General features: G+C 44.0%; 1 protein-coding gene across 5 annotated transcripts in view; it reads right to left on the reverse strand.

Moving 5' to 3' along the window:
• The window catches only part of ZSWIM7 (zinc finger SWIM-type containing 7), a 31,795-nt gene extending 19,958 nt beyond the window's left edge, over positions 1-11,837 (reverse strand). For all 5 annotated transcript variants that reach the window (XM_061177052.1, XM_061177051.1, XM_061177049.1 and 2 more), the window contains exons 1-5: positions 11,742-11,837; positions 9,518-9,539; positions 6,490-6,592; positions 1,679-1,783; positions 169-320 (exon numbers count right to left, since the gene is read on the reverse strand). In XM_061177052.1, the coding sequence (XP_061033035.1) occupies positions 201-320; positions 1,679-1,783; positions 6,490-6,592; positions 9,518-9,539; positions 11,742-11,832 (441 nt within the window). In that variant the 5' untranslated portion in view covers positions 11,833-11,837 and the 3' untranslated portion in view covers positions 169-200. The remainder of the gene's footprint in view (positions 1-168; positions 321-1,678; positions 1,784-6,489; positions 6,593-9,517; positions 9,540-11,741) is intronic.
• Positions 11,838-11,887: the final 50 nt, after the last annotated feature.

An 11,887-nucleotide genomic window follows, 5' to 3' on the forward strand; every position in this document is an offset into this window, starting at 1 on the left:
TGGTTCAGACGTTTCACGAGGGCTTCAAACCATACACACGTCCTGGGCCCAACCCACAATGCCTCCTGCAGCCCAGCGGGGACGGGACGGCGACAAGGAGCCTGGTTCACGTCCCCGCCGCGTGAGTCACGCGCGACAGGTTATGTGCGTCTCTGGACAGGATCCTACCTTGAAAGCCAGTGATGCTCCAGCTGCGCCAGTTATGACGCTTCTTGTGTCTTTTCCATCAATAATACATCAGTCAGTTGCTTGTCAGAGATGCTCAGCTGCTGACAGGTCCTCATAACCTGACTAAGATAAACTGCCAAGAGGTGCTTGCACTGGAATGCAAAACACACAAACCAGTTAGAAACTGGAGGGGCCGGGCTAACCCAGACCTCGCACCACCATCCCATACAGCAGGAAAGGAGTGGGGCACACAGACTGTGCGCCTCTAACCACTGCCTGAAACTGCAGACAAAGATGAGACCTTCTAGGAGGCAGTGGGGACAAAGGAGGCTTTCCTTTGCCTGTTGTTTGGGGCAACCGTTTAGATCCGGTTGGTACAGGTAAAACCAAGGGAAAACCGAGACAGGCTCTTTATTTTAGTCCTAAATTATATTTCTTTCTTCCTTGCCTTCAGAAAGCTGTTAATAGCAATGGCTAACGTTCCCTGAGGTACTGTGCTAAGTGCTTCTTAAAGATTATCTCACTTAATAAGAGAGAAATATTTAATAATGAGATAATAAAATTATCTCATTTAAGCCCCCCAGGGGGACAGGTCTTATCCCCATCTTACACACACGCTCAGAGTCTACAGTGTAGTCCCTTCACCGCTATTAGACTTGCGGGGCGCGGTGTTGGGGGCAGGGGCAGGGGTGGCAGGACCCTCACATATCTTGGCCTGTAACACCTCTGGGGAGAGGATCTGTGCTGGACCTTGTATCATAGCACACACAGCTTAGGTTACTGGAGGGCCTGCTTGAACCCTGTCATTTTACAGGTGAAATCAGCTGTGAATGTGGCTTCTTGTACAATGGGACATTCAACCTGCCACCCAGTTCCCGAGGTGTGTAATTAACAGTGTAAAAGAAAGGGGAAGAATTCAGTGGGTGCTATAATTTTCTTCCTTGGCAAGACTTAAAAAATAGCTACCTGCTCTCGGGTGGGTAGTGCTTTCTCCTGTGGAATCAGGAGTTTTGTGAGTATGTCTTGTTCCTGCTTGATGCCCTGGACTCCGTGAACTCAGCAGAGGCACCGATGTGCTCTCCTGCCCCCGTGAAAGTCAAGCATGGCTAAGTGCCAGGCTGTCTCACGGGGAGTGGGAAGAAACACCTCAAGGCTGGACATGGAGTTGGGGGTATGCAAAGTTGCCACAGCATCCAATTCAGTTCATATTTTTATTGGGCCAACTAATTCCCCAGTTGCCAACTTTGGGGATTACCTGTCGCCCTCCCCACAGCTTCATCTGTGACCTTTTAAATTAAAATGGGAAATTGGTGTAGTTCTAAAAATGACACTGCATTTTGGGAGGGTAAACCCAAAAGAGATGACTAACTGAAGTCAAGGACAAGAAACTACTATCTGTTTCAAAATGTAGTAAAATCCCCATTTTGTGCAACTCTTAAAACGATGCAGCGAGGGCTCACAATCTCTCTCCTAGCTCAGCTGCAGTTGGGGGGGCCCTTCCCATCCTCACCAGGAGGCTGTCACTCTTCCGCAGCACTGAGAAGGCAAATGCCGGACACGAACAGTAATGACAAGAGGCCAAACACACGTATGTTCTACCGGAACTTCCAAGTACCTAGAAAGGACAGGACAGATGGGATCAGACTTGGAAAGGTGTGCTGGAAACCACCCCCTTCCCCTGAATTCATCTGCCTGGTGACTCAGAGCTGCTCTGTGCTGGGAAGAACCGCAGGAACATCTTCCGCAGAAGTGGAAACTCGACTTCCCTGCCTGCGGGACCTTCCCGCTGCCTTAGGGCTCTGCCCTTGAGGACTCCACAGGACAAAACAGAAGCGTTTCGGGGGGGTTAAACCATCCCTCTGGCTGGTGATTCACAGGGCCCACTCCGTGGGTTGACGATAAAGAGGCAGAGGAGAAAGCCCCCTCATCTGCACTTCATCATGGTGTTTCTCAACCTCTGGTATTTCACAGCACGTGTGTAAACGTCTACAGCTTCCACCACACGTGTGAAGGGAGTCTGAAAACAGGTGAAGGCTTAGCGGTGAGGCAGAAAGACAGGTCTTCAGAAGAAAACGGGAAAGGGCTTCTGAAAAGCATCTGAGAACAGGAGGAATGTAGAAAGCAGAGAATCTTTTAACGGGATGACTCAGCTGCTCGGGCGGCTGTCTCGGAGCGCGGCAAGCCCAGATCTGCCTGTTCCCCAGCAGGATGGAAGGAGCGCACAGATACGTGAGGGCTGGGAACACGCCCGTCCAAGAGCAGACGGCCTGCTGTCAGTCAAATGGTGAGGAGGAGCCGTCCAGGAAAATGACACTGCATCTGGAGTGAGACTGGACAAACGGAGAAATCGCCTGCTTACATCTCCACCACAAAGCAGCCAAAGACACAGCTGAGGGCTTCATTCCTACAGTTAAATCTGCAGGGCTTCCCTGATGGCACAGTAGTTAAGAATCCGCCTGCCAATGCCCGGGACACAGGTTCGAACCCTGGTCCGGGAAGATCCGACATGCCGCGGAGCAGCTAAGCCCGTGCGCCACAACTACTGAGCCTGCGCTCTAGAGCCTGTGTGCCACAACTACTGAGCCCACATGCCACAACTACTGAAACCCGTGCGCCTAGAGCCTGTGCTCCGCAACAAGAGAAGCCACCGCAATGAGAAGCCCGTGCACCACGACGAAGAGTAGCCCGCGCTCGCCACAACTAGAGAAAGCCTGCGCGCAGCAACGAAGACCCAATGCAGCTAAAAATAAATAAATAAAATAAATAAATTAAAAAAAAACACTCTGCAAACTGCTGGCAAAAGGAGCGTCCCAGGCACGCGGCGCCACCCCGAGGGCTAGCGCACATGAACTGCCACTTAGGGATTGCCACAGGGCTCCCACGTTTTGCAGGCTCTGAGGTGGCAATCTACATGAAAAGGCCAGGACTTAAAAAACAAGTGCCAGAGCTCCTCTTTCTCCTCACAAAGAATAAAGCAGCAGGTAAGGCTTCAACCGAGGAACAGCAGTGTTCAGGCACGTGCTGTGCCCGTTTGTCAAGTGTCCTGGCATTCACGTGACACAGCCGTGTTGCTACGGTTTCTTGACCAAGTCAGGAGAATTCCTTGGGGGCTGCAAGATTACCAGAAATGGCCCATGACTGGGTAAGAAGATGCCTACTGTTCCCATTAAAAATTTCAGCCCCAGTTACAAATCAGGTGTGAAGAAAATCACATGTTACATATTTCCAGTCCTGAGGCGCTGACGTGTTCTCGGTGGTGGACGCTGGGGATGAGTGCAGGAATCTCCCCAGTGTCTGGAAAACACAGGCTGAAGGGAGAGCATTAAAGCAGATTGTTTCCCACTGAGTCCTGCAAGAAAACCCATCAACATCCAGCAGTGACACCAACAATTCTTGGGTCTCCAAACTGTCACCAATGAATAAAAAACTTCAGATTTCTTCTTCTCTCTGGATTTACATTTAACTAGGCATAAGCCTCTGGAATTCTACACTGACAAATTCCTTCTTATGGTGGGTCCCCAGCCCATCAGAATACTCTCTGGATGAAGCTGAGTGCCTGGTAACTCAGGAACCGGGAGAGGTTCCCTTGCTGATCCTTTCAAAGGCTGGCTAGGACTCAAAACCTTCAGCCGCCCGAGGCAGTGAATACTGTAAACGAACAGTCAATTCTGAGTTTGCTTCCTCTTTATCTAGCAGTGGACAACTAACAACCCAATAATCAGGCAGAGATCTGAGTTAGATAGGTTTAGAACTAGAAATTGCCCTCAGGGCCCATCTGATTCACTTCCTTCACCCTTCAGTGGAAAAACCACCTCCTCTTACGGGAATTGCTCGCAGTTCACCCACTCAGAGCCTGGAATGTTTATCCCCAGAAGGAGAGAGCTTTTAAAAAAAGAAATGCAGGCTTCAGAGGATACTCAAACCCAGGCTGGACTTGTGTGCACCTTGCCTGGAGGAAGTCTGCTATAGTTTCAGTGAGGTTCTAAGGTGACTGACCCACCTGGATGGTCATCCACTCACAAGGACGGTTTTACTTTATGGCTGCTCCAAGCCTCTTAGCATCCATCACAGTGGTGAACTGTATTATTTACTGTTCCCCGAGTTCGGTGCCTCTCTCGGAAAGAGGATTATACATTCCTGCCCTATTAGATACAGGCTGACTGTGTGACCTGCCTTAGCCAGTAAAATGTGAGTAGCCAAGCAGAAACATTAAAAATGGGTGCATACTATGTCCTCTTTTCTTTCTGCTGTGAGATCCGCAATGTTCCAAACAGGGGCTGCCCCATCGACTGGGACCCTGAGTGAAGATGTTTTGGAGCAGAGCTGCAATTGACTCTTAATGGAGATGTATAGTGAGTGAAATATAAACTTTGTTTTGAAATTTGGGGGTCATTGTTACCACAGCCTAACTTAGCACCTCCTGACTGACGCACCCCCGTTCCTGGGTGGAACAAAGTTTATCAGAAAGCAACTCAGGTGACAACGTAAGTGTGACTTTAGGGTAATTTCCACTACACCTGGAGGAAGTGAGAGTATTAGAAGGTTGCCCTATGGAACGATAACTAGCAGGGTCGAGAGGCAATGTCTGACTCAACTTCTATCATCTCACAGGACCTCTGAATTAAGCCAACTTCTTTCCATGTTACTATATACAATGAAACCATTGAGGTTAGTTTGAGGGTGTCTATAAGACTTCTACAGCCTCATTTAATTCAAAGTCCAAGCTGACAGCCACAATTCTAAGAAGTTAGCATTTTTATGACGAATAAAGCAACATGATATAATACAGAATGTGAATGACGAAAATTAAACAAGTCACAGTGATCCTGGGAGGAACAAGAGTCAACAATAACTGAAATATTTCAGAGTCTTTGAGATTTTAACTAACAATGAGATCCCAGAACTAGAGAACAGTTAGGACTCTGTGCAGGTCAGGGGTTCTGCTGACGTTGGAACTAGGACAAAAAATCTGAAACTAAAAGACATGGGAAAACTCAGAGGCCCTCCCCGTGGAGGGCATTTTAGCTACATAAAAACCAAAAATAAATACTCTAGAAAGAAGACGGAAGCACTTCCTCGGGTACAAACAATATCACTTAAGAGTGCCGATGATTAATCTATGAAGTTCACCACGAGAAAATTCTAGTCAGCAGCCTCTTTTAAGTAAATACAACCCGAAGTTTTAACTGCAGCCTTCAGCACTGATCACCTCGGCTTACTTCATGCAGAAGTGCAGGAGGACGTGCCGGGTCGGCTGCACCATCCTACAGTGTGGACCAGCAAGTTCACTAGGCAAAGCCACCCATGTACCCAAGAGGCTTTGCCCAGTCACTCACTCACTAAAAATGAATCAACACGGTCTTAACTCTGAGAAGCTCATCATAAATAAACCAGAATCCAAACACTGAAAAATCCCTTCCTTCCTGGTCTTCAGCAAGGCCTGGATTAAATACAAGAGCTGACAGCTGCTTTTTCACCCCTTCCAAGCCAGACACAGAATTTTGGAGACCACTGCTGACGTTTTAATTTCATTCACAAGATTCCCTTCGCTCAATCCCAGCGGCAGGTACCACTGTCTAATGTAGCTAAACTGGGGGTGGGGAGTGTGGCCCACTGCTGATGTACAGACAGGCAGTGCAGGATGGCCGTTACACATCCCCGCTGCCAGAGGTGACTGTTCATTTTCTGCATCTCAGTTTTCGGCACAATGAATATCTTTCTGGGCTTTTGGTGAGAATTATCAATACATGAAAGTAATTCGGAGTCTGATAAGAGTCTGATCTGTTACTTTACAAATCTACCTACCTTAAGCTCCAGTGGGCAAAACTAAGGTCCAAGTAAACTGCCTGAATTCAGCACAGTTTGGCCTTCATGAATACTTCTTGACAACAATTTTGACAGATCATTTCTATGAGATGAATCTGGACATGTGGAAGGACCTCAAAATACATTTTGGTTTTTGCTTGTAAGCAAGAGATAATGTAACAAGGTGACGGTGTCAGTGCTTTTTGGAGTGTGGCGGGTGGGAAAGTACCTCTAGTATCAAACGACAGGAAGGCAGAAGTTGACTGTGCTCCGTTAGACCTGAGAAAAGAGGCTCTCTGCGTCATTGCTGGTTCTACACATCGCTACCAGGTAGAGCTAACAGGTCACGTGTATCTTATTTTAACTACTCATACTCTAATTTTACTAAGTTGGGTCAAATGCTTTTCAAAAGCCCAGGAAATACTCAGAGCTGTTCACCAGCTTTCACAGAGATTCATGAAAACATTTTGTCCTAAGGGGATTCTGTTGAGATAATCCCCACCTCTAGGTCTCTACCTGGTAAACACGCCTCCCACTGGGTGATGAAATTAAGGTGACGGACTGGCGATCAACGAGGTCCAAGGCCTGGACGGCTGATGAGCCAAAGACAAACTTCAGCCTGGGGAGCAGAGAAGCTTCAGATTAGACGGCTGGACTCAAGCCACCTCTGCGACTTGACCCGAAGGATCACCATCGGCAGTTTTTAAAAATTCAGTTCATTTTAATTTGGAAAAAATTTAAAAAGGTGATAATACAGCAAAACCCCATGTAATCAACCCCCCAGAAGAAATGTTAACATGTTGTTTGGATAAAGAAGTCCTCTTTATACTTCACAGTCCTTCCTGTTCGTCCCAATTTCCTTCATCCCCGAGGCAACAACATGCATTTGATGGTTTCCTTCCTATTAATGTTTTTACATTTTATAATACATAGTACATATGTGTGTGTGCATACCTATATATACACACATACATACATACATATGGTATCGTTTTTAAGTTTTAAAACATAAAAGGTATATGGTAGGCTTTTTTGGCAACTTTTTTTTCCCACTCAGTGTACTTTTGAGAATGATGCATGTATATATTTGTGTATATATATATATATATTTTTTTAAACTCTTGAATAATATTCTGTTGTATGTACATAATACATTTTATGTTTTAAATACTCTATTTTTTTAAAAGTACTCTATTGATGGACACTCTGAATGTTTCCATTTGACACTATTATAAATAATACTCAGTTACCCCGTACATGCCCCTTGGTGCACATATATGAGAGTCCTTCCTGGTTATGTAAGTGAAAGCGGAACTGCTGGGTCTTAGGATATGTGCAATTTTCAGTTTTAATGGGCGCTGCCAACAGCTTCCCACTGCGGAAACAGTGCTCCCCGCAGTGCCATATGAGACTTCTATTTCCTCCTCATCCTCACCAACACCTGTATTATCAGGCCTTTTCATGTTTGACCATCTGATGGGTGTTAAATTTGTTCTTTTTGGATCAGTAATAAAGGCTATCCAGCTGTTAAATGATGTCCCAGAAAATATGTGATATGTGGGAAAATTCTTACAATATGTTAGGTGAGAAAGGTCGGGCACCGTATTTTATATCTAGAAACTCTCCATCATGTTAAAAATTTTTTTCTTAAGAAAATCTACAGTTACCTCAAAATAAAACATTACATTGAAAAAAAAAAGGCAAGAAACCAAATTGTAACAGTGATTATCACTGGCTGGTATGATTATTGATGCTTTTGACGTTTTATTTTCCAAGGACTTTATTTATTTATTTATTTATTTTCAAGTTTGGGTTATTTTTATAAACCGGAAGATAAAATGGCTGGGTTGAACTAAAACTAAAAAGTTAATGTTTTAAAGAACCCATATGATTTGACACAAAATAAGAAGACAGCACTACTAAAGGCTTTAAAATTAAAACGTTCAACTTCTTCATTTTCTAACAAAGTAGTCTCTGTTACTATAACAAACTGTTAGAATGGGAAAAGTGTTTAAAATTAAACATAGGATGATTGTCTATGGGCAAAGAAAACTAAAGACATAAAATCTGGTAATAACTTTATCAATCAGAGATAATTCCAGTTAACTTTAAAAATGGATCTAGTAAGAATTTTTTTAACCTGCCTTGTCTACTTTATAACATATTGTGAATATCTCAATGCACTTTTAACCACTTTTAATGGTTACAAAGAATTCCATTGTAAAGATCAATTACTTTTATTTTCCCCAAACTCTATTTTTTGGATAATTAGAGTTTATTAAATTTAATTTGAATAATTAGATTGTTTCAAGGTGTTTTTTCTTTTTGCTACCATAAACAATAGTGGATGAATGTGCTCACTGTAAAGTCTTTAAACATCCATGATTAACTCCCTGAGATACAGTCTTATAAGTGAAATTTCTGGGTCAAAGAATATGTATATTTTAAAGCTCCTGTTCCCAGTTGCCAGTTTACCTTCCAAGTTACACTCCTACCATCAGGATATCAGTTATCCTTTTCTCCATGTTCTTGCCAACATCTGGAAGATTCTTACCAACATCTTTTCTGTGATACCCAGGTTTTATAGATGGGAAGTTATCTAATTATTTTAATTTGTATTTTTTGATCATTAGTAAAATTTACCTTTTTCTCAAAGCTTTTCGTAACTTGAATTCTTTTATTATCTGCCTATTTTCTTTGTTTTAAATGTAGTAATTTTTTTAATAATTAAAATCTTTGTAAAAAATTTAAGAAATAGAGAAAAAGTTAAAGCCCTTTTCTAAACTGCACCTCCTTTCTCCCCCCTAAGATAACCTCTGGTATAAGTTGGTTTATATCCTTCAGGAGTTTTTAAATATAAGTGTTTATGTGCAGTTAAATGTTTAGTTATTCCTAGGTAGCTTTCACTTTTTTCTTGCTATTGAGAATGTAATTAATGTTTGAACTTTGTGTATGAAAGAAAATAATTATTAGTTTCTGTATTTAAAAAAAAATAACTTTATTCTCTTGGTGTTTAAAAAGTAGTTATGTCCCCTACAAATAATGACAATTGTCTCTCTTTGCAAACAGGCATACGGCTGACTCTTGAACAATACGGGGATTAGGGGCGCTGACCCTCTGAGCAGCTGAAAATCTGCGTATAACTTTAAGCTGTTCTCCATATCTATGGTATAACCAGCCTCACATGGTATAGCACTGCAGTATGTATTTACTGAAAAAATCACAAGTGGACACACATAGTTCAAACTTGCGTTGTTCAAGGATCAAGTGTACTTCTCATTTTTTCATGTGTTCGTGTAACAGCTACAACTTTTAGAGCAATGTTAAAGTGGCAATTAGGACAATAAGGGAATGCCTTGTACTGTCAAATACAGTGTTGGTTATTCACTTGAGACAGATTTTTAATCATGTCAAGAAAATATTGTTCCTAGTTTAGTAAGAATATTTTTTAAAAATCAGGAGTTGATGCTGAAAGAATTTGGCCTTTAAAAAACACATTAATGATTAAAAAAGAAAACCCAAATACAACAGGATATATACTTACGATAATAGATGCTCATCAGGAACTGTAAAACAGGAATGGAAAGAAAGTTAATTGTGTTAAACCAGTGACCATAGAAAAAACATCTTAAAAAGACTATAAACAGGGACTTCCCTGGTGGCACAGTGGTTAAGAATCTGCCTGCCAATGCAGGGGACATGGGTTCGAGCCCTGGTCCGGGAAGATCCCACATGCCGTGGAGCAAGTAAGCCCATGCGCCACAACTACTGAGCCTGTGCTCTAGAGCCCGCGAGCTACAACGAGTGAGCCCGTGAGCCACAACTACTGAAGCCCGCGTGCCTAGAGCCTGTGCTCCGCAACAAGAGGAGCCACCGCAATGAGAAGCCCGCGCACCGCAACAAAGACCCAACACAGCCAAAGATAAATAATTTTATGAAAAAAAAGAGAAAAGACTATAGCCAAAAAGACTTTTGTGTAAGATGGTGAATTGAACATAGGCATCAAATTTTACTCCTTCCCAATATTCTGCTAAACAATAACAAAAGGATTTTTTAAAAAAGCATAAACTCCCCAGGACGAGGACAGGGAGAAACACAGCTGGAAAATAATTTACAAGACCTGAGAACACTGAATCCTAAGTGAGCAATGGGAGAGCCGAGTGTAAATCAGAGCCTGATTTACCCTTCAGAATCTAGTACCACCTCCTGCTAAAAAAACCTCAGAAACTGGTGGCACCAGATGGCTCTGGAGTGGGAAGGAAGCAGGGGGCTAAAATAAGACTCTTTGAAAGAAAGTTTAAGAAGCTAGAAGGTAGCAGAATAATGCTTTCAGATGTCTGAAGAAATGGTATTTCCAACATATAATTCAAAACCTAGACAAACTATCAATTAAGTGTGAGGATAGGAAAAGAACTTTTTCAGGCATGTAAAGCCTCAAAAAGTACATCTCGTGCTCTTCTTCAGGAAGGTACTAGAGTAAGTGCTCTATAAAATAAGGTAGTAAACTGAGAAAAAGAAAATTGTAGGGTGAACTAAATATAAGGCTCAACTTAGGTAAAGGGAATTCCCCAGACAATAATGGTGAAGGGAGATCTGAGGAGACAGCCAGCCCATACGAGAACACCCCTGAAGGCTCTAGGAGAGACTCCTGCAGGAACATGAAATTGATAAAACATCTCATTCACCTGAACATCTTGAGTAGAGATTTAGAACACTGGTAAAAGAGTTTGAGGTTGAATTAGGGATACATAAAAAAGTAAACAAGCAAACGCAAGTATGACAGTTTTAATTTGAGAGAAAGCAGAAAGTTACAGGAAAGGAAACGTAATCCTAGCTTCCTGCATGGCTCAGCTGTGACTCAATTTTACATCATCACACAAGTGTAAACTCAATATTGACCTAAAGAAATTACCGTTGAAGGGTGGGGGTCAGGAAGAGTGTATGACTATCTAGAACAAAGATTTTTAAATAGCAGAAAACGGTTCTGCTGAAAATAAACGTGAGTCAGTGGTAGTGGTCGCTCTGAGTCCTGAGCATCAGGGGCACCTGCAGGCCCCCTTCAAGACTCTCAGTGTATGGATTAATCCATTCAGACACAGAGCCCATATCGGGCAACCACTGTTTGAGCTGACAACAGACTGGCTTTCCCCCCACCCTTTCTGGGATCAGAATATGTTTGAATACCTGGCTGGCCTAATCTTTTATGCACATATACTGCTTTAGTTCTAACTGAAATGAGAAAAGTTGGCTTCCTTTTCTCAATTCTTTAAAAACAGTAACTCAAGATAAGTCCTTTTCAAACTGCGGTCCTTTTCAAACAAAAGCCATCCAAGTGAACCAGCAGGGGCAGTTCTGAGGTCTAATTATTCAATGACCATTCGGACGCTGGTTGAGCAGTTCTCATGCGGATGCACTTCGATCAGGACCCTCTCAATACCGGTGTGTGCTGCGAACGCCCACGGATGCGGGAGCCTGATCACAGAGCATCCTCTGCTGGTCAAAGGAAAACAGGTAGAGCCACAGCGTCCAGAACCGCCCCCCTCCCCCAACCCCAAGTCGCTGCGTCTTCAGCCGGGTTTGCGGCCCTGAAATATTCGCTCGTTGAACAGGGTGTAGGAGAGGATTCGTTTAGAGCGAACACAGATTTTGAGAAGGAAGGGCTACTGACGAGGTCAACAGAAACCTCCCTCGTAGGGGCCAGCAGCGCCGCCCCGGTACCCCGGGTTTCCGCCCCCGCCGGCGCCGCCGCATACGCCTCCAGCCCGTACTCGGCGCGCCGTCCCGCGCCGCCTCCGCCATCTCGCTCAGCAGCTCCTCCACCACTGCCGGCAGCGTGAGAGCCCGCGCCGCCACCGCCATCGCCATGACCGGTCCCGCGCTAGCCGGGGCGTGGCGGACGCGGTGACGTCGCGTG

Source organism: Eubalaena glacialis, chromosome 19 (assembly GCF_028564815.1).
Source record: "Eubalaena glacialis isolate mEubGla1 chromosome 19, mEubGla1.1.hap2.+ XY, whole genome shotgun sequence".
NCBI classification, from domain to species: domain Eukaryota; kingdom Metazoa; phylum Chordata; class Mammalia; order Artiodactyla; family Balaenidae; genus Eubalaena; species Eubalaena glacialis.